The 25579-nt window shown below is 56.0% G+C and overlaps 1 protein-coding gene across 3 annotated transcripts; it reads right to left on the reverse strand.

Moving 5' to 3' along the window:
- Nucleotides 1-706: 706 nt before the first annotated feature.
- On the reverse strand, nt 707-13977 carry TBX1 (T-box transcription factor 1). 3 transcript variants are annotated; one of them, XM_063416069.1, is made up of 9 exons: nt 13838-13977; nt 12453-12578; nt 10824-11280; nt 7561-7662; nt 5992-6163; nt 5613-5768; nt 4176-4243; nt 3871-3971; nt 707-3121 (listed from the first exon to the last, which is right to left on the reverse strand). In XM_063416069.1, the coding sequence occupies exons 2-9, from the start codon at nt 12484-12486 to the stop codon at nt 2682-2684; spliced, it is 1530 nt and encodes a 509-aa protein (XP_063272139.1). In that variant the 5' UTR covers nt 12487-12578; nt 13838-13977; the 3' UTR covers nt 707-2681. The 3 variants fall into 3 exon arrangements, with proteins under 3 accessions (XP_063272139.1, XP_063272138.1, XP_063272137.1); XM_063416068.1 differs by lacking the exon at nt 13838-13977 and having other exon boundaries at nt 10824-11229; nt 12453-12692; XM_063416067.1 differs by lacking the exon at nt 13838-13977 and having other exon boundaries at nt 12453-12692.
- Between the last annotated feature and the right edge of the window lie 11602 nt (nt 13978-25579).

A 25579-nucleotide genomic window follows, 5' to 3' on the forward strand; every position in this document is an offset into this window, starting at 1 on the left:
CTGTAACACTCCAATCCAGTGAGACAGACATTGTTGTGGAAGGAGGGACACCTGTCAAAGCCCTGAGGAATCTTGATTTAAGGATTAAAACACAACATGAACTGGACTGCTAACATGCTTCAGTGTGAACATGTCTAAGCACCTTGCCTGCTGATGGACTAAATGCATGGTTAGAAATACCATTTTCATAGTTCAGACTGTAGCCTTGACACAGCTACATGGTCTCCTTCCCATTCAGCCTCAGGACCTCTGGTTCTTTAGCACACAACACAGACTGGCGATGCTGAGGGCCCACAGCCATAGCTTCTTTAACAAACATAAAATTGAAATTCCTACAGTTGAGGCGAGGACCTTGAGCCACTTTCATTAAGGACACAGTTTAGTCCTGGCATCTTGGGTCGTTCTATGTGTGCCTAAAGAGAACAGGAGCTCACCAATACAAACAGATCTGTTTTCACCTGGAACCCCAACCTGGCTTGTGTATGGTGATAAATCACCACAACCACGGGCACCTGCAGCAACCAGGGACACAAGGGAAGGAGCAATCGCCTTTGGAGAGCCACTGCTCAGACCAAGAACCCTCCTTATTTAAATAACCTCACTTTGTAGGGCAGGCTTAGACTTCAGGGCGGACAAACTGACAAATATACACAAATAATCAAACAAGAAATGAAAGAAAGAAAGAAGAGGAAACATATTTATAAATGTCACTGTCCAATGTCTTTTCAATTTAAATGAAATAAGATTATCTACACATATCTACAAATATCTACATGTATCTACACTTTGCAGACATGATTCTTTGGTTGTCTTCACTTTTTTTCCTTATACTGCAACTATCAAGAAAAAAAAGGGGGTTGTATAATCTTTGAAGGAAATAATAAATATAACAACTTCATTAAATGTTTGACCAAAGCTTTGGCACTAATCAGTTTACAGATAACAAATCATACTGAAAACTCTGAAATAAAACAGCGGCAAAGCAATAGCAACAGGCACATCCGAGAGCCATTTCCCACTGACTATTAATAAGCACAAGGCTATTTTACATCAGCCTGTCTGAGAACATTAATTATGGTTTAGTCAGACACTAAGAATCTCACAATTCACTGCAAATGTCAAATAAAATACATATTTCTTGCACAATTCTTTTTTTATGAATCCAGATATATTTTTAACAGAAAAAAATTACATAAAATATTCATGGTAGCCTGTATCCCTTCTTAAACCTTTCCAAAAGGTTTTGGAAGCCCAAAGCCCACTGCCAGAGACAAAATAAACATTGCTGTTAACACTGCCACCTGCACAAGGGAAAGAACATGTTTTAAAGAGTTTGTAATGAAAATGCACAAACATGGATGAAGAGATGACTTTAAAAGAAATAACCCCCATCTTTTAATGGAGTCAGATGGAAGAACTGGAAAAGTGTTCATAATACTGTATACCAACACAGCTGAGGAGCTGCTCTAAACCTTCTCTGAACACAAAGGGGCTGCCTTCAGTGAGCATCTGACAAAAACACAAGGCAACTATTCAAAACACATCACTGGAGAACTGTGATGAACAGGGCCAAATTTTTAACAGTAAGGAACGACTACTGCATGAAGGTACTAAAGGAAAAAGAAAAAGTACTTACCAGCATTAAGAGGGATGATGCAGCAAGCAGGTAATGCAGAATAGGTGCTTTAGGACTACTACAATTTGGGTCGGCCAAATATAAGGGGTGAGCCAGTCTGAGAAAAAAACCCTGAAGTCCCTTTAAAAGGCACCTCCACAGGAGAGCATTCAAGAGCCCGGGAAAGGTGCAGGAAGGCAGCACCGTGTGAGGATGCCTGGGAAGCAGGTGGGAAACACACAGCCTGAACTCTGCAGATATTCCCCCACCCCCAGGCTGGTTTTTAAACCTTTGCAGGTATTGGTGGGCAAACACAGCTGCACGTGGCTGTGCTCTTGGCCATGGGCCCTTCTTAACAGCTCCAGAAAATGCTGCTATGGTTAAGGCACCCCAGTGAACCCCAAAACTTACGAGTGTGTCAGGGCCGAAAGAGAAGTGAGAATTTTGCTCTGGCAGTGAGGATTCAAAGCGTTCCCTTAAACTAAACTCTGCTTCCCCAAGAATCTCCTCAGAGAACCACCTGAGCCACCTGTGAACCAGCCCTCGGTGTGCCCCAGCTTGGGAGACAGCGACACCGACAAGTGCAGGACGACACACGGCTCACAGCGGGCCCCACAGCCCCTGCTCGGTGCTCCCCGTGGGCAGGAAACACCCGCGGGCACCGCCAACGCCGGCGGTAACACCAAACCTCCGTCAGAAGAGCCGGCGGGCGAGTGAGAGGGGATAAGTCATTTCACCGCTGCCGCCTCCCCGTCCTCCCAGCGCATCCCAGCCGCCCGGCGGTCCTCGGTGCCCGGCACGAACGGAGGCGCGGGGGAATAGGGAGATAAGGACATATGGCTTCATTTATCAAAGTGCAGCCGCGGGTCACACCGCGATGGAGCTCCCGGCACCGCCGCCCTCACAGCCCCCACAGGGCGGGGCGGGGGGCGGGGCCCGGCTGCCGGCGATTGGGCTGTCGGGCTGTCGATCAGGTCAAGCTGGCCAATCAGCTCACTGGTAAGGCGGGCGGTGAGGGAAAGGCGGGAAGGGGGAGGGCGGTGTCTCTCGTGCCGCCGGTGCCCCGTTACCGGGGCCCGTAGTCGTAGCCGGCGGGCGCCCCGGCCGGCGAGTACATGTTGGCAGCCGCCGCTGCCGCGGCCGCCGCGTTCATGTGGTGGTGGTGATGATGGTGGTGGTAGCTGTGCCCGCGGATGCTGGGGAGGGGGTAGGGGGCGGGCCGGCTCTTCGCCCCCAGGTAGTGGTCGTAGGCGGCGGCCGCCGCCGGCGGGTACTTGTAGGGGTGGTGGTGCAGCGGCTCCGACGCGGCGGGCTCCAGGCGCAGTTCGTGGTGCGGCGGGCTGGGCCGGCCGCCGCCCGCCCCGGCCAGCGGCACCAGCCCGCCGCCTCCGCCCGGCAGCGCGGGGCTGAGCACGCGGGACATGAGCTGCTGGTGCGCGGCCTCGGCCTGGTGCAGCGCCGTCCCGCCCGCCTCCCGCTCGAACTCCCGCCGGCTCTCGGCAGCATCTGCGGGGGAACAGCGTCAGAGCGCCCGCGGGACGCGCGTCCGCACACAGGGAAAGAGGCGCGGGAGGCAAGAGCGGGGCTGCGAGCGGGGCGTGCAGCAGCGGCATGCGGCAGGAACGGGGCTGGCGGGACGGGACCTTCTGACTCCGATAAATGGAGTTGAGTTGACTGACAAGCTGGTACACGCCTGACATTTTTGCAATTGTGTAACACTAAACAAATACAGACTTCCCTTTATTTTGCAGGCCCGGAGTGCGTTGGAAGAAAGGCCTTCGGTTGTCTGTGCAGTTGTTTGCTCTGGGTAATGGAAAAGCAGTCAATGGGCAGAGGTGCTGTTCGCCCTGACTGCAGCTCCTGAATGGAGTGGGTCGGCCCTGAGCGCACTGCCGAGGTGCATTAAAAGGGCAATGCGAGGAGGAACCTGTGGCAAACACTGCATCTCTGCCTGAAAAGCTGAGTTTGTTGCCAAAAAGTTGAAAATGGGACTCTAAAGGCAAGGGGCAATGTTGTTTAAAGCAGCAAATTTTCTTAAATATGTAACAACAATAAATGTTGTAGTTCAAGGAAGAATGAATTAGGCTATGATGGTCGGTATTTTTCTTTAAAAAATAAGTGATAGCACAAAGCTCATTAGCAACGGGACTGTGCAGCAGCGTGGTGAGCAAGGCTGGCCCCAAGCATGCATGCACCGGCCGTGCAGGCCAGCAGGGCCTGGGTGATGGACTGGCCTGGCCACTGGGGCCTCTCACCTTTCTCTGTCCCATTCTGGTGGGCTGGAGAAGAGACTGGATTGCGGGATCTGGCAAAAGCGCTCATGAGAGGAAGAGCCCCCGGCCTGTGGTTCCTGGGCCTGGAAGAGGAAAGGGAGAAGTGATACAGAGCTGATGGTCCAACAGAATGAGCAACTGGAGTTTTGCCTCTTTGAGCTGCAGCTGGCAAACAGAGCCCAATAGTGTCCCCCTTCATGCAAGCCTTGTGGAAATGTAAGCTGGGCAGATGCACATGAAATAGGGTGAGTGGGGTACTGCCATAATCAAGAAAGGCATTGCCTTACCAGTCCTCAGGGTCGCAGTCTCTGAATCCCTTGGCAAAAGGATTGCTTGCAATCTTCAGCTGCGTGATCTGTAAGGAGAAGTGGCAAAATGTCTCAAAGCAGCACATGGGGCTCCCCTGGCCAAACAGTGAGTGTGTGTCTGTGCAGGCTTTGGGACTCAGCAGAGTAACAGAGAGTGGCTGGTGGAGCCAGGGTGTTCTCTGAGCACAAGCATGTGCTTTCCCTCTGTTAGAAAATGTGGGCTAATATGCTACCTAATATGAGTTCAAGGTGAAGGGAGAGGCAGTCTGAGTCGGCTGCAAAAGCTGAGTAAATGCACTTGTAAGAAAATGCCACATTATATGGGTCACCACTGGAGCAGTTGAGACAAATCACGGGATAAATCATACTTATGTATTTTTTTAATTCGCCAGGGAGAAGGCAGGACATTTTCTATATTTAAGCAAATCCACGGATAAAGTATGTGATTGTGAGTTTCCGGAATGGGTTGAAAAACAAACTTTAAGCCCCTCAGTGACAGTTCCAGCCTTAGAGGTCAAACTGATAGAAAGCAGGAGAGAAAGAGCAGCTGTCCGGAGCCATCAGGCAAATGCCAGCCGGGGAGGGACTCCAGAGCCCCTTAAAGGCACAGCCTTTCTCTGGCTCGCCGCCTCCACCGGGGCGAGGTGCGGCCCGACCGCAGCATCCCGGGGAGACCTCAAGGCAATTTGCCCGGAGCCACTGCAGAGGGTGACACTGCTGCAGGCTGCTCGGGGACAGCCCCGGGACACAGCCCCGGCCTGGGCGGCATCATCGCGGAGCGAGGCGGTTCGGAGCAGCACTGAAAAGCCCCGCTATGAAATCGTATTTCCACCCGCTGCTGGGAGTCCTGCTCTTTACATTACGCTGATGCGATTTAAAGAAGCAATTGGATTAGCTGCTGCCCAGAGATCCGCATCAGATTGGGGTGGGGGTGTTTTGTTTCGTTTTTAAAGTATAATTGCGTTCTGAGGAGACACAGACCGCTACGAGCTTAAAGCAGTAAAATCGCAGATTTATCCAAACAAATTGTGAGTGACATTTCGCAGCGGGAAGCCTGTAGTTTCCCCACTAGCCCCGGTCTCAGGTTTACATAGGTAATGAGGTTGCCCCGAGCGGAGGGAAGCTGGCGATGGGGCTAGAGCCCCCTTCGCTTCCTCGGGGTACACCGATGCAGCTCGACGCAGCTCCCCGGCTATCGGGTTCCTTGCGCTGCCCGGAATGGGTTTAGCAGATGGGGAGGAGGAGGCGGGAACACCCCCAGCCACCCCCGCCGCCGGCGGACCCCCGCAGCCCGGCCTCCAGCCCCGGAGCCGGACCAAGGGGCTGAGCCAGCGCCGGATGCCCCCGAACCCGTGGTACCTCCGGGGCGACCCCAACCCCCGCTTTCGGCTGCCCCGGGCTCCGCTGCCGCCTCACCCGGTGGTTCTGGTAGGCGGTCACCGCCGTGAAGCGCGTCTCCTCGAAGACGAAAGTTTTGAAGTTCTCCTCCGCGTACTTCTCGCTGTCTTTCCGGGGGTCCACGTAGACCACGTGAAAACGCGGCTGGTATCTGTGCATGGAGTTCAAAATGATCTGAATGATAAAACGAGCAAGGAGACAATAACTGATCCAGGAGGAGCATGGAGAGAGGAGAGCGCAGCCCCGGCCCTGCCGGCTCCACTGCCCGGGGCAGCCGCGGGGCTGGGGCAGAGCCCCCGGGGAGGGGCGCGGGCAGGGGCACCCCACGGGAATCACAGCGCGGGGAGTTCCCACCCGGTGCAGCCCGCGTTGGACATCTTCCCCCGGGAACACTTACATGCCCGTTGTCATCCAGCAAATTGTTGGTCAGTTTGAGCTTATCGAAGGAAACGATCTGCTTCATCCACTGCGCCCCTTTGGCCGGGGAGTCCGGGTGGTAATGGACTCTCCCGGGGGTGGCGGGGTCGGCTTTGCCGGCCACCAGCCAGGAGGAGCTGTGGAAGGCGTACCTGCGGGAGGGAAAGGCACCCTCAGCCGCGGCCCGGGGGCTCCCGCCCGCGTCCCTGCAGCGCCGCCCCGAGCGACCGCAGCACCCGGCCCGGGACGGTCCCCCCGGCCCACCGAGGGGGAGGCACCGCCTCTCCATCGCTCCCGCTCCCCACGGCCGCGAGAGGAACGAGCTCTTTTCCGCAGCTGGAATTGCTGCGGAGGGGGTATAATATTTTATCAGGTTGGCGATGGAACTGTCGTGAGAGAAATCTGCAGGATGGAGGAAATTTATAGCTACCCGTGTAGATTTGGGAGAGAAGCCACAAAAGCTTCCCCCTTCCTCTAAAATAAAGGGTGAAAAAGAGCCCTCTATACAGTAATATTCTGGCTTTAAGTGAAGAGTGCAAAGTTGTGTGTAGATTAATAGCAGGTTCAGAATTTAGCAGTCTTGTTTCATTCTTTCAAAGTACATATTCAACAGTAACATTTAAAACAGAGAAACCAATCTTCTATACACGTGTTTACTTTAAAAGCCAGTGTTTGCACAGGGGGAATTAGAAACCATTGGACTTGAGCAGAAACATTACTTTTTAAAGATATACTCAATTGGATGTTATATATCCTACTTCCCTTGACAAGCAAACATTTATAGGACGCCCTGAGAATTTGGATATCTGTCTAAATATTTATATATCGGACCCTGCGATTCCTATGCGGGCTGCCTGCTCGGCGTCCTGATCTGAAGCTAAATACATAATATGCCTTTCACTGTCTTAAAATTAAAGGGGTTCCAAACCAGACTGCGTCACTGCCTTGGGAGTCGACAGTTTTCAATATCTTCCTATACTGTCGCTGGAAACAAGGACAAGGTTTTGTGGCTTGGGTGGCTGGTGCCTTTCCAGAACAGAAAACCCATCTTCTTCACCCAAGCCCCCAGGAAGCTCCCCAGCAGGCATGGCACAGCTTTGGGACATGCGCCGAGAGGCTACAGCATTCAAAGAGCACCGAGGGGATTTTTGTTAAGTGGCAAAGGGTGTTTGCCGGTGGAGACGTGTAGCAGTAGGACAAGGAGAGCTTTTCCGGGCAGGACAAGGCAGCTCCTGCCCCGTGCCCTGTGGAAACCTGCCCTTCTGCCCGTGCCGGACTGGCCCCGGCCGCCTGTGAGCCTGGTGCAGAGGCCGAGGGGCCCTGCGGCCCCGTGCAGCCGCTCCTGGCCCTGGACTCGTTGCCAGGGTGTGGAACAGACCCCAGGTCAGCCGCATCCCGTGCCCCTCCCTGTCTTGCACCAACAGGTGTGTCCCGCCCAGGGGCACATCCTCGAACACCCCCGCAGAGGGCAGGGGCCGGGGGTGAGCAGCGACCCACCAGCCCCTACAGCTCCGCGAACCGCGGGACAGCCCAGGTATTTGTTACTTGCCGGTATCGCTTGTCATCCACTGGGACAAAATCCATGAGGAGCATGTAGTCAGCCATAGGGTCCATCCCGAATATCTTCACCTGGAAGGTGGGGAACATGCGCCTGGCACAGAAAGGAGAGAGAAGTGCTAAGTTGAGGAGTGCCAGGGAGCCCCGAGGGGCCGGCACGGGTCTCTTCCCCTGCAGCTGCTCCGATACCCGCCCGGTTGTGATAAGGCCCTTTGCAGAAACCACTGGCCGGAGGAAGAGGCAGATACGCCCAAGCTGAGTGGTGAGACTGGCTGCCGTGTTCCCCAGCCCTGGGCAGCATCCCCAGAGGAGAGCCGGGGACGTCCTGCCTCTCCCGCGGGCTCCGGGGCCGTTCGTGTCAGACACCCGAAATGCCCCACAGCGGTGGAACAGAGAGGCCAGGGGGAACAAGAGCATCCTCCGCCTTTGCTATGGGGAGATAAAGTGAAAAGAATTTATTCCCTGTGGTTTCTCCATCATTTTAGCTGACCTGACTAGAGGCAAATGCCTAGAGGCATTAGAGGACTAGAGGCATTACCCTGTCTGCAGACCCGCACTCAAGCCTCGGGAGTCTCTCCCACTCAAGCCGTGGGAGTCAAATCTAAAAACTCCCGCGAACGACACGACTTGAGTGATCAAGTTCCCACCTGTGCAGCTCTGTACCCACCAAACTGCGCCCATTTGAAAGCCGTGGTTATAGCAGCAGCCCCTAGAGCCAGCGGGAGACCTCTCCCAGCCCGGAGGGGCAAACGCTCCCCCCCGGCGGGCAAGGGATAGAGAGCAAGGGGGATCTCCCAGAAAGCCCCGTCCGTATCCGCTCCATTGCAATAGCCCGGTTCGGCTCCCGCTCCCTGAACCTTTGTGGGACGAGAAGGAGAGTGGAAAGGAGCCCAGGGCTCCGGAGCTGGGCAGGCCAGCTCCCGCGGCTGCTCCCCCGGTTCTTCTCTGCCCAGGCCCCCGGGGACCCAAAGCTAAGCCGAAACGCGGATCCCACGCTCAGGAAGGGCACGATTCCTTCGAGGGGCCGCAGTACAAATGCAATCGGGCTAAGGGAAGAGGCCGGGACGGTCCACCCGTCGGTCCCTCCTGCATCTGCACACACCGGGACCAGGGCCTGGCCCGCGGCTCCCCGGCGGCACACGCCGAAGATGTGCCCTGGCGCAGGGGTTCGTTCTAGCTGCGTTTTATTTTAGAGTAGTAAACCAAGCGAGCGACGGTGGGAATATTTCGGGAAGGGTGGTTGCAGCCATGGAAAAACCAAAGCCCCAAGCGCCCCCTGAACAAACAGCCCGATCAAGCCCGGACACAGAGAGCCCCCCCGGACCCGTTCTGCGCCCCTGCCCCTCTCTGAGGAGCGATGCGGTAGCGCTCCTCTGGCTCCGCAGCTCTTCCAGATCGGGCCCAGCTCTGCTGGGCTGCATCGGGATCGGGCAGCTGCGTCTCCGTCTCTGTTAAGCTTTAGCAAACTCTGGAGGATATTTTCATTTGCTTCCTCTGCTATTATTATTTTTAAACGTGCAAAAGCCCCCATTAGCTCCAATTCCGGTGTTTCTTGTTCTAAAACTTAGTTTTAAAACAAACAACCTGAGACGATAAGACCCATCTAGACAAACAGCAGGGCCAGCCCAGAAGCACTGGGAGAGAATAGGCTTTGCAGCGCCTTCCCCGAGCCTTTTCCTGCTGGTTTTATCCCGTCTTCTCCTGTTTTTACTCGCCTGTCTGGAGTTTCGAAGGTGTCATAAAGTAAACGAAGAAAAGGGGGGGAGGAAAACCCCCGATTCAATTCGAATTGGTTAATTTCCGAAACTTTTGAACTGGTATATTTACAATCCTTTCGCTCTCCTCGGAGAGCTAAGAAAGCCAGATGGAAGAACTCCTGTTTGCAGAGAGCCTCCGCCCGGAGCCTGAACGACCTTTTCCGCTAAGGAAAGCAGCGCCGAGCCCGGCGCCGGGCTCAGGGGCCGCGGCCGGAGACAGCGAGCGGGCTGTGCGAGCCGGCGCCGGGGCAGGCACCGTCTGCGGGAAATTCCACCCGCGTCCCGCAACGCAGCGCCGGTTGCTTTCGCACCGGGCACCGCGGTGATTGTTTTGCTTTAGGAAATTGTTCATTTGGAAAAAAATAAAAATCCACAGGGAACAAGACAACTGAATACATTTAAGTATGTTTCATTTCTATTGAACTTTCGGGACCCTCAAAATCGCTGACGGGAGAGCGGGAGCGCACGGCCGCGTTCACAGCTCTTGCCAGACCGCTCGGAGCGGAGTCCGACCCTCTCCCCCCGGCCATCCCGCCGCAGTCAGCCCCGGGGCGAACTGAGAGCAAGCGACGGGGATTCCTTAATTTGTTTGTTTTTCTTTTCTCCCCCCCGCCGGATCGCTTTAAACCAAGGGAGGACTCTGAGCCTGGACAATTCGCCGTTCTGCCCGGAGCCTGGCGGGGAAAGCTTCGCAGCTCAGCCCGAGCCGCCGCGGCGCTTCCCGGGGATCTCCATTAAATGCAGTAACTAACAACTGTAATTGGGACTCCTCTTTCCCCCGTATGTTTTGCTCGTTCCTAACGCGATCGCATCAGCCGCTTTCTTTGTTCCCCGGCCAGGAGCAAGGTCCTGGTCCCGGAACCGCGCCGCGGCGGCCGGAGCAGAGCCGAGAGGAGCCGCGTTCCGCCGGGCTCGTTACTCGATAATCGGGAAATGCAACAGCCCTGGAACACGTTTCAAGGTGCAGAATTAGGGTCTGTTCGCGTCTCCGCCGGAAGGAAAACATCTGCCCGTGCTAAGAATGTATTTAGCAGGTTTTGCACGGTTTGCGTGTTGGTTTTTTCCTTCCCCCGTATCACCGCTGTCCGCCCCCGGAGCACACACTGTCCTCCGTGAACACGGATCGAAGTCCCGTGTGGGGCCAGAGCTCCCGGAGGAGCACAGCGCCCTTTCCAGCGGGAGTGAGACCCAGTGCCCTGCCTGCCGTCCTCCGCACGCCTTCGCCGTCAGCCCGCAGCAGCAGCCGCGCGTTCCTCCGCAGCACCGAGGCCTTCGGGCCGCAAGAGCTCGCAGATTTCGCCCCAGGAGAAGCGCAAGGATCAAATGACGGCGACCGGGCCGGGCCGCTCCGCGACTGCTGCCTGGGCAGCAGCTTCAATCTCCCCCCAAACTGCGAATTCAGCCACTCTCACCGGACTCTCCCGCCCCGACTGGCCTGGGTTCCCGGGTCCGGGGGAGCGGCTGGAGAGCCGGGGCCGCTCGGGAGTTCTGCACTGACCTGCCTGCCTTGGTGACGATCATTTCGGTGCCCAGCTGGTTGAACTCGTCCCACAACGCCTTCATCTCTAGCTGGACGCTCACGTTGGCCACCTTCGGGTTCTTCTTCACCGGCGCCTTGGCCGTGGCGGCCGCCCCCGCGGAACAACCCGAGACTGCGGCCGGCCCTGCCGCGGCTCCACCGGCGCCCTCGGGCTGCTCGGGGCCCGGGGCCGGCGGGTTGGTCCCGGCCGCCGCCCCGCCGAAAGGGTAGCCGTGCTGAGGCTGGGGCGGCGGGTGCGGGTGCTGCTGAGCCGTGCAGGGCTCGTAGTGTGGCGGCTCATGTTGTCCGTACGGGTCGCCCGGGGAGGGGGAGAGGTGGTACCCCCCGGAGGCGTTCAGGCTGCTCAGGCTGTTGGCCGTGAAAGCTGCAACATCGCAAAAATGGGACAGCTGGGTGAGCCAGGGGCTGGAGATAGCTGAAATCATTCCAAAAACAAGCGGTCAGGGCTCCGCTCCGGCTCCCGCTTTCCCCGCAGCTCCGCGCCGCTCCGCGCGGCCCCCGCCTCCGCACCGGCTCCGCGGGGTGCCCTCCGCCTCCTCTCCTGCCCCGCGCCCAGCCCAGCGGGGCGCCTCCCCCTTTCCGCTTTGCTTGGCCCCAGCCCCGCTCCCCCCGGGGCAGGCGGGGAGCTCGCTGCTCCCGCTGCCTGCCTGCCTGGGCTTTTTTTTTTTTTTCAATTTTTTCCCTTTTTTTTTCTTCTATTTTTTTTCCTTTGCAAACCCGAGAGGTCTGCCAAGAGCTTCGGCGGTGCAAAGCCAGTGCTATCTCTTCAGGCCTCCCTCGCCACACACCACTTGGGACAAAGCAAACTCCCTCCTTTCGCGCCCCCCCTTCCAAAAAAAATGGGGGGAAAAAAGGGAAAAAAAAAAAAAAAAAAAAGGAGACGTGTGAGAACTCAGAGAAAGAAATCGGCTCCTATTTCCGTGTAGCTACGCTGCTGCAGGTAACGTCCTTCACTCTGGAGCCGTGGGGCTGCGGCTGACAGGGAAAGTCGGATCTAGTTTGGCAATGCCCCATTCCTTCCATCCCCGGGCGAGAGAGGGGAAGAGGCCGGGACCAAAGCAAAACTCCAGCTCCGCGCCGAGGAGCACCGGGACGAACCCGGCCGCAGCCCTCCGCCGGCCCGAGCGGGCCCTGCGGCGCTTGACAGGCCGCCCCGGGGAGCGGCCCGCTCCTTCAGATCCCCTCCGATGCTGAAAGGCTCCTCGAGGTCTCGGGGGTCTCTTGCATTATTTCTGACGCAGCCCCCAGGCCCCGGTGGGAGCCGAGCCCCGGCCTGTCTCTGCCTGGGGCACGGCGGGCGCTATCGGGGGATGCTTTCAGCGCCTCTGAGAAGACGCGGGTCCCAGCGACGGAGCCGTCGAAAGCTGCTACAGACCGCGGGCAATGCCTTTCTCTAAGAGAGGGCTACAGGGCCCCAGGCGTGCCGGGAGGAACGGCAAAGCCTCCTCCGACCGGCCCCGCAGGCAGGCCGCGTTCCGTGCGCTGCCCCCGGCCAGGCTGCCGGCCCGGGCGGCCTGCGAGCCCTCGGATACGCGGTGGCCGGCGGCCCCGTCCCCGCAGCTCTGCGGGGCCGAGCGCGGCACTCACCTTCCATGTCCCTGGTGACGGTGCTGAAGTGCATCTTCTGCGGGCGGCAGCCGGGGCGGGCGGGCGCGCTGCGGCCGCCGCGGCGCTCCTCCAGCGCTCCTTTCCCTGCTTGCTCGGCGGCGGCGACTGAAATCAGAGAGGCGATACTGAAAGCATTTGCCTTGGGAGACAGAGGGCTGTTTTCGTCCATAGGGGAGACACCAATGCAGAAGCAGCAGGCGCGGCAGCCTCCCACCACGAGCCCCCCCTCCCACCCCCTTACTCCCCTCCTTTCTACCGCACCATCCAGGGAGGTGCGAACGAGACCCCCTCCTTCCAGACGGGGGGGTGGGGAAGGGAAACTTCAAAAAAATAAATCCAACAGAAAACAACCTAAACCCTCTGCCCCCCGGGAAGGGCGTTGGGGAGCAAGAAACTTCCCCGGGGCCCTTTGTAGCCAGCGCCGAGCACCGCAACGGCGAACCAAGCTCTGCCAGCGAGCCGGGACCGGGGGGCAACAAATAAATAATTTCTTTCCTGGGGTGCAGATTTCTCACCCCCCACCCCCCAATCCGATCCCTGCGATTTATTAATTTATTTTTGGTCTTCCCTTCCCCTCAACCACCACCTCCTGCTTCTGCCCCCCGGGTCCCCTCCTTTTCTCCTGCACGAAGGGAAAGTGTCTCCCTTATAGGCGCTTTCCCCATTCAGTGGCTGGGAGGCGTCACATGGAAGCCGGGGGTGTTTGCCTGCAGAAGCGGCGGCGGCGGCGGCGAAAGCGAAGTGAAACTCCTGCCGAGACGGTGTCAAAGGGCCGGGGAGGCCCTTCCCCGCCTCCCGGGCACGGCGAGCGGCCGCCGGGGAGGGATGGGATGGGATGTGCTGCGGGGCGGGCGGAGGGGCCGGCGGTGTCAATCACGGCGCCGGGAGCCGGCCGACGGGAAGGGAAGAGCCGAGCCGAGCCGAGCCGAGCCCGGCGTCATGCTGCGGATGTCCGGCACCGGGAGAAGGGATTGCTCTTTTCCTCCAGCTCGCATGCACCACGGGGCTGAGGAGGACCCTCGGCCTCGGTGGCCGCGGGGACCCGCGGTCTGAGCCGCCGCAACAGGCGGGGTCTGCGCACGTCAGGGTGCGCTGCGGGCGCAGGTACTGCCGGCCGCTTCGCGGGGATGGGACCCCCCGAGCCCCGGGCCACCAAACTCCCAAAGCTCCCGCCAGCGTTCGAGCATTTCCTTCCCCCCAAAAAAAAGCGGAGAAAACGGAAAGCAGCGAGTGAGGCGACAGGCGAGCTCCTGCCCAGCCCAGCATGAGAGCCCGCTCCGTCGGCAGCACCTGCACAGCCCGTCTGGACCGGGAGCCGCGCCCGGTTCCCGTCCCTGCCCCGGCGAGGACGAGGCGCTACTCACCGGCCGCTATCGGCCCCTTGCAGCACCGCGGCTTTCCCCGGGCCCTTCCTTCGCATAGGAGCGGGGCAAAGCAACGCGCCCGCCCCGCCGGGTCCGGCCCGGTCCGGGTACCAGTACCAGTCTCGGTGCGCGCTCCGGTGCCGGTCCCTTCGGGCGGGTAGCTGCACCGAGGTCCCGGGGAAATGCCCCGACGGGGCGGGCGGAGCCGTGGGGCGCGCCGGTGGCTACCGTCGCGATGGGGGTTGCATAACCCAAGCGATGCGCGGAGAGCCGGAGTGAGCAAGCGGGTTATATATAGCTGCCCCGTCTGTAGCCTGCGGGGCTTGATTCTTCTGTTGAAATATTATCTTTGGATGTGGTAAAAATATTTGCAGAGAAAAATCTAGACTACTCTTACATATTTGAGCATATGTTCCTGCAGCTAACGGCATAAGGGCAGAGCGTGACATGATCGGTGTTTTGTTTCTCTGCCGCTGCTGCTGCTGGCAGCGCGGTTCCTGGCCGGGGCAGCTTCTGTCGCCAGCTCAGGGACACGCCACGGAGAAGAGAGTCCCGGTGCCGACCCGCGCTGCTCACCTGGCGGCAATACAAGGAGGAGGGGAAGGGATTTCGTTTGGGCACCACGGGGCATTATCGGGGGAAAGCGAGGAGCCGCGGGTGCGAACTCCAAGCCGCCTCCGGGAACTCAAGGGCTGATGCCCCTTCCCAGAGGTGTGCTTGGCTCTGGACAGCCTCTGCTCCAGGGGAAAAGAAAATATTCCCCCTGGAAATTAAGAAAAGACCCGAAACTAAAGTCCCAGCAGAATTTGGGGTTGCTGTCCCTGCCATAATTGCCCTCACCGTTCCCAGGTTTATTCCTTTCTCCTTTCCTGCTCCTTACATAAGGCTCCAGCTGTAAGCGACGCCACGCCGGGGGCAGCCCGGGCGCGGACGGGTCCCTCGGCCTGTCCACCCGGCCGGAGGAGTCGGGGCTGAGCGGTGTCCACCAGGAACAGAGGACCCGCCGGGAATCGTTGTCACTTGGGCGGCAGCGGAGCGGGTCCCCGCAAAACAGTGGGACTGCAGCTTTGAAACCCCAAATCCCTGGAGGAAGATTCCACCGCCCCGCTCCCACATCCCCTGCCCGGCCTCGCAGACACGCGGGGTTCCCACACGCGTGAGCGGCGCTGGGCGGAACTGAGGCAATGGAGGGGGAAACCAATCCTGTCTGCCCTGCACCACGGACCCCGCAGGGACAGAGCTCACCCGAGGGAGAGGGTGGCACGGGGCTGTGCAGCAAGCGGGGTCGATCCCTTTCCTGCACCCCCAAAAGGGCCTATACCCAGAGGCCGCGTTTGACAGAGGTCCCGAGGACGCGTGTCCCGTTCCTCGACCGCTGCCAAGCGCATCCAGTCTCGCCGCGGGGTTGCCATTACCGCTGTGCCCCTGGCGCTGCCTTCGCCCAGAGGACGGACGTGTTTGTTAGTATCGAACCCAGAGGTTTTGCTCCCCTCAGCTCACACTTCGCCCGAGCAGGTGGGAGGAGAGGTCGAGGTTGTCTCGCCACCTCTCCGCCGGAACAGGTCCGCGGTGCGAAAACGCCAAGAGCTCGACGAGGAAGAAGGGCTGGGACACGTCTCCCCCTTCTTCCTCATCCTCCGTGGACACATATCTGCTTCGTCCCGAAAAGATGCAGCCCGATGGCTCAAAAGCCTGTGGTGGCACCGAGGAATGCAACGCGTGGAAACGACTCGCGCATTCCCCACGACAGCAACCCCCGAGTCCCGGGGCGGCCCCCGAAGCCGAGCATCGCCGTGTCCCGGCCGCTCCACCACCTCCCCCGACCCCGCCGCAATAAACATCCGCTGGAATCCTGTTTGGGCCCCGCATCATCCCCCAGACCTCTCAGGCGAGGCGGAGGCGGACACCAGAGGCTGCTGCCTTCGTCCTCCCTCGCAGGGGTCTCCCTGCCGGCACCGCTCCCCACGGGCCGGGCTGGGTGCCCCTGGTCACGGACACTCACACCGAGCCACGGCTCCGTTGCTGCGGAGGTGCTCGGGTCCCCCAACCCGGGCTCCTCCGCACATCCCGAGCACAGGCTGTGATACAGGTGCATCGCGGCCCCGACGGGCTCTCCCCGCGCTCCCGGGGCCTGGCTGAGACACAGCCTCCCTGTGCCGCCTTCCCTCCGTCCGCCCTCCGCACTCACCCCTCCGCCAGCATCTCTCCACTCGTCCCTCCCGCGATCCCTCCTTTCTGCCCGCTTCCCCGGCCCTTGCCCGGCCCCGCCGTCCCTCCCGCCCCCGGGCTCTGCACCCCGGCTGGCCCCCGGCGAGCCCGGGCTTTCGGGGGGGCCGCACACTCTGCAGGGGAGCTGGGGGCGGCCCCGCACGGCCCGGCTCGGCTCGGCCTTGGCACGGCAGCTCCGGCTCCCCGCTGAGCCGTGGGGCAGCAAAGAACTACCGGGAAGACAACGACACCGAGCCGGGGCCCGCAGGGCCGGGAGGCGGCCCCGCACACGGCGCCCCCCGCACGCTGCTCGCAGGAACGGCCCGGCTCGGAGCCCCCGGGAGGGCGAACCCCGCGGCCCCGCCGCCGCAGCACCACCCGCGCAGCACGGCAAAGGCTGGAGCTGCCTCGCTGGGGAGGATTCTGCCGGAGAAAAAAAATATATGATTCGTAGGGAGTTCAAGTAACGGGAATCGCGGACGTTTACGGATTCGTTGTAAGGGTGGAAATAAAGAGGACACCGGGGACATCCCGGTAGGTGAAAAAAGCCTGAAATTCCCGCGGGTCCTGGGAAAACCGGGAAATTTCTAGAGTTTAATTTGAGACCGTTTTCGATGAATACTTTTCTTACATTTACAGCCATTCTCGTTATTACTCCGACTACAGCGACTATTAGCGCGATTTTGCAACTGAAGTTTGTACCGAAATAAATGGATCACTTAAAAAAAAATAAAATCAAACGTGTGAACCATGTCTCACCCGAAAAGACAGACAGTAAAACAGAAAATAGGGCAAAACAGACAAAAGACAGAAAGACAGACAGAAAGACAGGAAGACAGACAGACAGACAGACAGACAGACAGACAGACAGAAAGAAAGAAAGAAAGAAAGAAAGAAAGAAAGAAAGAAAGAAAGAAAGAAAGAAAGAAAGAAAGAAAGAGAAAGATTTTAAAAGAGGAAAGGAAAGGAAAGGAAAGGAAAGGAAAGGAAAGGAAAGGAAAGGAAAGGAAAGGAAAGGAAAGGAAAGGAAAGGAAAGGAAAGGAAAGGAAAGGAAAGGAAAGGAAAGGAAAGGAAAGGAAAGGAAAGGAAAGGAAAAGGAAAGGAAAGGAAAGGAAAGGAAAGGAAAGGAAAGGAAAGGAAAGGAAAGGAAAGGAAAGGAAAGGAAAGGAAAGGAAAGGAAAGGAAAGGAAAGGAAAGGAAAGGAAAGGAAAGGAAAGGAAAGGAAAGGAAAGGAAAGGAAAGGAAAGGAAAGGAAAGGAAAGAAAGGAGACAGCCAAACCGATAAAGACAAACGAACGAAAAGCCAGGCAGGGAGAGCCCGAGCTCCTCGGCAGCTGCTTTGCCCACCGCAGCGATTTGGGCTGGAGGCATTGGCACCCACGGCCCGGTGCCCGTCGCCGTCTCTGCGCGGGGGCCCGTGGGGTCCGCCGGGGTTCACATCCCCTCTGCAGCTTGCTGGTGCCGCCGGGTCCCGAGCGGGGGTTTCACCCTCCTGGCCCGGCCCGGCCCGGCGGCAGCGCTGCAGGTGCGCGGGGCGCGGCCCGGCCCCGGCGGCACCGGCACCTGAGACCGCGCGGCTGCGGCTCCTGCCCGGGCTCCGCCGGGCCCGCGGCTCCGCACCGCGACAGCGCTGTGCTCCCCGGTGAGGAGAGGAGAGGAGAGGAGAGGAGAGGAGAGGAGAGGAGAGGAGAGGAGAGGAGGAGGAGAGGAGAGGAGAGGAGAGGAGAGGAGAGGAGAGGAAGAGGAGAGGAGAGGAGAGGAGAGGAGAGGAGAGGAGAGGAGAGGAGAGGAGAGGAGAGAGGATCAATGAGAAAGAGGAAAAGAAAAGAAAAAAAGAAAGAAAAAAGAAAAGGAAAGAAAAGAAAAGGAAAAAGAAAAGAAAGAAAAGGAAAGAAAAGAAAAGGAAAAAGAAAAGAAAGAAAAGGAAAGAAAGAAAAGGAAAAAAGAAAAGAAAGAAAAGAAAAGAAAAGAAAAGAAAAGAAAAGAAAAGAAAAGAAAAGAAAAGAAAAGAAAAGAAAAGAAAAGAAAAGAAAAGAAAAGAAAAGAAAAGAAAAGAAAAGAAAAGAAAAGAAAAGAAAAGAAAAGAAAAGAAAAGAAAAAATTGTTTTATAATCAGCTCAATCCTCAGTGGTTTTCATGCTCATAGACAGTGATGTGTCACTGAAAACCGGGACTTGTGGGACTCCGTGGGCTGCCTGACTGACGGCAGGGAGTCACTGGTGCTCCATAGGCTCCAGAGCAATGGGACTGGGCTCCCGTAGCCCTCACACTCCCCACACCTCCCACCGGCTCCTGCTTGCCAGCCTTGGCTCCATGTTATTTGCCATGGGGATTTCAGGCTGCTTTTACAGGACCACTTGCCTGCAGATCCCAATGTAGAGATCACGCACGGGGAAATTCTCAGAAATAAAACTGTCAGCCACTCTCTCCCAGCACACAGCCGGTGCAGTTTCTCCCTTTCTCCTCTTTTTTCTTTTACTTACCCCCGCCCCACCCCCAGGCCCTCACCCTGACAACTGCTCGTGCTTCTCCAGTGAGATACCCATGCTCTCCTGCAGTGCAGCTGCCCTGTGTGGTCCTGTTTTGGGCTATAAAGTTTTTGGGACCCTCGCCCAGCCCCAGAATGCAGAGTTCCCTTGAGAGCTCCCGGGGTGGCCTGGGCAAGGGGACCTGAGAGTTGGGGTCATTGCCTGGAGCTCTGCCAGGAACAACGCCTGCTTGTCTGATTTGAGTGCACCAGGAGCTACCTCTAAAACCAGTCACTCTCTGTCACTCCTGTCCTCATTACTGTTCATTAATGGTGTCAAAAAGCTCTGTACGTGGATGCTACTCTGCTGCCCGGGGCTGACACATACATCTGCCTCTAAGAGGTGAGAGAGAATTAGTGCCCATCCCCTCCTGCCTGGGGAAGCTCTTGCCCGGCTGCTGTGCTCCCTGAGTGCAGGGAAACGTGGCTGCAGATACAGGGTAATGAGGTGCTATTAGCTGGAAAGAAGGATTCCCCCTACGGCCCAGAGTACTGAGGTGCCAAAAATGGCTTAGTTTAAATGTGTTTGTTATCGCAGCACAAACTGGGGCAAGAGGGGGTGAGAAGTCCCACAGAGCACAGGAGGACACTGCTGCTATCTGCATCCAAAGGGAAGCAGCTGCCTCACTGCTTCTTGCTAGACCCTTTCTGTGGAGCCAGAGTCAATACCAAGGCATCCACTTGCGGCGGTGTCGCTGGAGGGAAGGTCAGGCATTTATCCACAGCCCCGTTGTGGTTGTTGCTCCGAAGGTTTATATTCACTCAGTGCCGCTGCAGCATCCTGTGCAGACATTTATTTTGGCTAAAGGCAGCCTGGTTCTCGTTTGGGTGCAGTGGCTGAGGCCTGCCCCACACCCCCATGTGCTGTGGCTGCACAGGTTGTCTGTGTGTGGGTTCATTTCCACACAGAGGGATCCAGAGGGTTCCATCCCACAAGAGGCTGCTGTCAGATGAGCACTGTCCCTGCATGGAGGGGGGGCCATTGCAGAGCTCAGTCACTGGCAGGAGATCTGGTGTCCCCCAAAGCTCCTTGCTTGCAGTTGCTGTAGGGAAAAATCCTGTAAGGATTTTTTTCCTTGCAAGAACTTTTCTCCTTTCGCGTTAGGCCAGAAGATAGCCTGGACATTCCTTGTTGTTCTACCTCATCTCCTGCCATACCAAAGAGCAGACTGACATCACTTCTTCTGGAGCTCAGATGTTTTCATGGGGCTTGGTGTGGCAGATGATGATATATATTAATCACTAACATAACACAGTATGTTAACATAAATAACACAGTATGTTAACATAAATAAATGAACACAAACAACAAACCGCAGGGCTCAGCATGCTAATGGGAGGCTGCACAATCCACAGGAGATCCCACTGGGATAAATCCTCTCCCTGCACTGCTGGATGTTACATCAGACCTGTTGCAAACTTAACCCAAAGGCCATAAGGAATGGATGCTTCAGCCAATGTCAGCTGCTTCTTCAAATCCAATCCAGCATAAAAACTGGCTACATCATGGAGATTTTTCTTCTTGCGTCAGTGCTGGAGCTGAACCCTCTGGATCGTGTCCAGCTGAGAAGCAGCAGGCTCTGCACTGCCACTGAGGGCAGATCACACATGTTAAAGTCATATTGGAGAGTGCAGTCTCTGAGAGCAGAGACCAGACCTGAAGATGAGCCCAGGACCCTTCCTGGAGCCCGTATTTGTCTGCAAAAAAGCAGAGGTGCTTCTACCAGCCTGGTCCTTTCTCCTTGTCACTTTAACCACTTGTGGATGTGCCCATTCCTAAGGGATTTTGTGACCTCTCCACGGTTCTCAGCTCCATTTGCTGTTTCCTCATGCCCTGTGGGAGAACTCGTCCCTTTGAGAGTGCTGTGGTGGGGCAGGTGAGGCAGGAGGGGTGGTCCCTTCTGCCTGCCTGCAAAGCCTCACCGGTATTACTGACAGCACATTCCTCTCCAGGCAGAAGGATTTTGAGGATTTCAGACCATTGCCATGCCTGGAACGTGATGTGCCCTTCACCCTCTGTGCCCCTGCCTGCAGAGTCATGGCCACAGACCTGGCACCCCTTAACAGGCATTTGGGAAAGGCAGGGGCAGGGACCTGAGCAGCCCTGATGGAAAATCCTTACAATACACTTTGTAACCCTTGCACAAGCGCAGTGAAGGGCAATGGCGTGTTACTAAATAAGCATGGTGAAGCAGAGCAAGGCTCAGAGCTCCCAATCCTGCCTCTGGGATGCCTCAAACAAGTTCAGGGGTACCCAGGACTGCTTGGCACATCTAAATCCCTTTGCTGTTTCCATCTCAGTGTCCTTCTGTGCAGACGACAGTGATGATATTTAGTCACCTTCAGAAAGCTGTTTGGCATTGAAAGGGATCCAGGATAATCTTGGCTTACATTTTGTATGATTTATTTATTGTATTTTTAGGTTTTGTTGTACAAAGCAACACTGAACCATTTCTAGCTTTTCTCTGATGACATCTCAGTCAGCTCTTGTTCTTCTTAATCATTAATTCCATTTCCCCCTTTTTTAGTTAAAATTCCAGCTTGGAACCATTCAGGAATCCACACTGCTGAGGACATTTTTACATTTCTTGTGATTTTCTCACATAAAATTTTTAATGTAAAAGGCTGTTCAAATCTAACCTGTTCTGGCACAAATGGCTGCTGCATAAGAAACATCCTCCTTCTTGTCCTACTTGGCTCAGAGACAGGGTTTGGAAAAGACATTTGAGGGTGCACAGTCAGGCTCCCCAGAGGTGAGAAGCAGCACAGCTGTTTCCTCCCTCATGGTTTTTGCTGGGGAAAACCTGGTCCTGGTGAAGCCAGCAGTGGGATCCCCATGGCCTGAGAAAGGCACACGTGTAAGGGGACCCATAACACACCCGGGGCTGAGCTGTGCTGGCAACTGTCCCTGTGGGGCCACTGGCCCTGGAGGGGGGGGGCTCTCTCCACCTCCCCCACAGGCACTTTGCAGGCAGGCAGGCAGAAAGGACCACCACTCCTGCCTCACCTGCCCCACCACAGCACTCTCAAAAGGGACAGAGTCTCCCACAGGCCCTTCCCGTGGGCAGGGCCTGGGAAACACCCAGGCCATCCCTGCAAATAGCACAGGCCATCCCTGCAAACAGCCACTGGCACTGAGGGGCGGTTCAGCTTCAGGAACTGCCAATGCTCACGCCTTCCTCTGCGGAATTAGCACAAGGACAGATTAAAGAGAGCCAATTTCCTTTCTCATCAAATCAATTCCTTCTGGGGCAAACAAAGCCACGAGCGCAGCGCTCTTGTCCTCCCGTGATCCTGCGGTTTGCTCTGGTTGGAAGAGGCAGCTTTGGAAAACCCGAGCCCATTTCCTGCTCTGCGTGCTGCAGTGTATATCCTCGCCTCAGCCCTGGAAATGCTTTGATGGATATTATTAGGCCCGGAAAGCATTTGGAGCTCCTTTCTTCCGTACGAGCTGAACAAACTGCTACGGGATGAAAGAGGGGCAAATTGGAACGGTGTGTGGATGCTGCAGGCAGGCTGCCTCGCTGAGGGAGCCCACGTTGTGCTGCTGTCTGTGATAGGGACAAAGCAGCCTTGGGGCCAGGGTGGCTGCCAGCCCCTTGGGAGGGAGGACATCTCTTTCATACCCTCCTGCCAAAAGGCAGAGCTGAAGTGGGGCACCATTAAACTGATGGCAGTAAAGCCTGACCCCTTAACTGCATCCAGCCCCACCCAAGACTTTCACCTCTTCTTAAATCCATATACCACATCCAACAAATCCCATCCCCTACCCCAACACGTCCTTATCAAATCCTACAAGCGAGGGGAACCACCTTTTCTCCCCTCTCACAATGACCACTGTCCACCTCAGGACAGACTAGCTCATTCCTGCTCAGCCTTCCAGACATTGGGAGCAGGAGCCTCTCACTGCTCTGAAAGAGAAAGTCCATGAAAAGCAAAGCCAAGCCAAACCTTTGCTTTCTGAGGGACCGGAGCTCTGAGCGGTGCTTTGCCACTAACACAGTCAAGAAACGAGAGTGTGGAAATCTCGGGGAGTGAACAGCACTTGTGGTTATTGGTGAAATCCCATATTAGTAGAAAGGTCTGGTAAATGGAAGCAGGAGTCGCTCTGACTACAGCATCTGTTGGATGTGGAGAGTGGTTATGACTCTCTCCAAATACAATGCACATGTACTGGGGAAAATGACTGCTACAATAACAGGAATAAATCTTAATAGAGACTTGGGTGATAACAGACACCATAGGGGAGTTATCAAAATGAAAAACATATGGCAGAGCCTTTGCCAGACCTGCATGGAAACCCCTTGGAAGGACTAGGAGAGCTTGTACCTGAAAACAAAAAAAGAGCAGAAGAGACAGTGACAGGGGAACTGGGCTGATGGAACCACATAAATTCTGTCATTGTGCCCTCCCCAGAAGAGCAATGGGGGTTTGGTGTCAGTGTCCTGTAGCCTGTCTCCTTGCTGGACAAGTCCAGGTTTAAAAGCAGCCCGATCTGACAAATTCTTTCCCACTTCTCTCAGGTTTTGCAAGGCAAAAGCTGCAGGTCAGGCTGGACAGGGGCCATTTTTGATTGTGTTCAAACAAGACCTTGACCTGCACTGCTTATTAGCATTGCATCCCATTTTCTCTGCCTTTTGACAGCAAGTAAGGGCAAGGATGGCAGAGAAGGAATAGTGGAGGAGCAAACTCAGGGCCCTGGAAAGTTCAGACACAGCCCTGGCTACAAGGGCAGGATGGATTTGTTTTCCTGCAGTTATAGGAGCTACAAACTGAGCCCAGACTTCATGGTATGGCAAAGAACAAGCAAACGGGAAGCTCGGCTGGAACTGACAGTTTCTTGGCAGGAAGCAGCAAGAGACAGGACAGAGCAAAGTTAAATGAAACTGCACCTTCTCCCCAGCACTTCAATGTTTTCAGCAGAGGTGTAACCACAGATTAGCCAGAGTACAGAAATCCAGCTTTGTTTTGCTCTCCTCAGGAGCAGCCTGGCAGGTGATGGATAAACACAAGCACAGCAGATATAGAGCAGGTTGATGTGGGATGTGGGTAATGTTTATCTCTCAGGTCTGCAAGAAGGGAGCAGGAGGCATTCCCAAAATCCCAGAGCAAGGGGCGGTGTCCAGCTTCTGCTGATCCCGTACTTTGGGATCAGGAGCAGGGTATGAGGATTGGTTCCTGGTACCAGCCACTGCTCCTTGATTCTGTTGGTCCCACACCAAACCCTGTGTGCACTGACTCCTGTGGCCATCCAGTACTAGGGCAGAACCCAGGGGCAGAGGGAGATCCTGGAGCTGGGAACATCACCTCCTCTTCACTCTCAGAGGTGACTGTGTAGGCTACCATCATCCTATCCAGTGCCAACTTGACAACTGGGGATTAAATAGTGGAAAACTCAACAGACAGCTGAGGATGGGGCTTATATTAGTCAAGACATGCTAGCTTTAGATGACCAGGGTCACCAGCAGTAAATAGAGATATTGTTATGGTAATGAAAACAAGAGGGAGGGCAGGAGGACTACAGAGCAGACCCTAAGTGCTAAATGCCTCTAAGCTGCCAGGGACTTTGCCCCTGGCTGTCATTATTTTAATTGTATCCTAAATCTGCAGCCACTGGTCAGAGCAGGTGTTTGAGGACAGGGGATGGATCTGCTCTGGTGCCTGCCACAGCCAAGACTGAGCTGAAGAGAGAATTGGATGTGACATTTGTTACACCAAGCATCCACATTTATATAATCCAGGGTTAGTAACCCTGAAAGGCTTCTTTGCTTACAATCAAAAATCATCCCTGTCTGGGGGATGAGAAAAGAGGAGCCTGAAGCTCTGAGCTGGTCTGTTCCAGTGTCAGAGAGCCAGATCCTGTCTGTTTTCCCAGGCTGGGACTCACTCGTGCCCATGGCTGGTATAGTCAGTGGGACAAGATCCAGGGATAGGCAGAGACTGCCTGACCCCAGACAGGCTGCAGATGCCTTGTTTTGGCTCAAGCAAATGTACATCAGGCAAAAGAATTCAGAGATCAAACAGTATCTTTATGCTAGTCCTCAGCAGAAAGGTTGTTTTATTGCATGCTTAACCACAATAAACCAAACAATAAAGTAGTAATAAATGGTCACCAAAATGATTTTAGAGTCCATAAAACAAAAACAGAGTTTAACAAGGAGAAATTAATTGTTAACACTCCTCCTCTTCCCTGTCCCATAAAACACGTCGGGTTTAACAGCACCGGGTGAACGCCAAGCTCCCCTGGCCCTTGAGAGCAGCAACGCGATCATCGCTGCCTTTGGCCATGAGCAAGGTGACAACCCCAAATCCCATCGCCACTACAGCCCCAATTCCCACTTCTGCTGACGGCTGGGGACCCCTGCACAAGGCTGGGGCTGCCCACGGCTGCGGGCTGCTGCCCACACCCCGCGTTTCCCCTCCACCGAGGCAGGGAGTGCTGTGGAGCTGTCAGGAGTCAGCCGCTAAAACCACGGGATGCTGCACTGAGCTCTCTCGCTGAGCAAACAAGGCTTTCTAAAGGTTTAGAGGACCACCTTCACGAGCAGAATGACCCCCCATGTTTAAACCAAACAATCTTGACCTCTCTACGAGTCTTAGCCACATAAAAGCTCACCTCTTGGACTCTCCATTAGGTTTTATGATGTGCTTCCATATTTAAATGGACATGACTCACACCAGGGTTTCTGCTGTGCATGTGAAGGAAAGAAAAGATGAATGCCAGATGTTACGTATGAGTTAGTTCAGGAAAAAAAAAAAGGGAGAGAAAAGGAAATGTTGGGCTGGGCTTTCCCAGCTCCCCCTGCTCAGGTGAGCATCAGACTGGTATTTGACTTTTCTTTTAAAATGCAGCCTCCTCAGCCTGGCCACACTCCTGGCTGCTCTGCAAGCACAGCCCCCCCAGTTCGCCCTCCTCACAGCGGGGGCTTCAATTTTCTGTCAAAAGTCTTCTGGCCAAACCTGGCAGCTGTCAGCACCTCCCTGTTTATTTGTGGAGCAGGAGGGG

This window comes from Prinia subflava, chromosome 19 (genome assembly GCF_021018805.1).
Source record: "Prinia subflava isolate CZ2003 ecotype Zambia chromosome 19, Cam_Psub_1.2, whole genome shotgun sequence".
NCBI classification, from domain to species: domain Eukaryota; kingdom Metazoa; phylum Chordata; class Aves; order Passeriformes; family Cisticolidae; genus Prinia; species Prinia subflava.

Coding starts and splice junctions, on each gene's coding strand:
- TBX1 (XM_063416067.1), bottom strand. CDS start 12,642: ATGGACGAAAACAGCCCTCTGTCTCCCAAGGCAAATGCTTTCAGTATC. Junction 11,281..12,452: donor CGTCACCAGGGACATGGAAG/GTGAGTGCCGCG, acceptor GAATGATTTCAG/CTATCTCCAGCCCCTGGCTC. Junction 6,164..7,560: donor GTGGATGACAAGCGATACCG/GCAAGTAACAAA, acceptor TCCCTCCCGCAG/GTACGCCTTCCACAGCTCCT.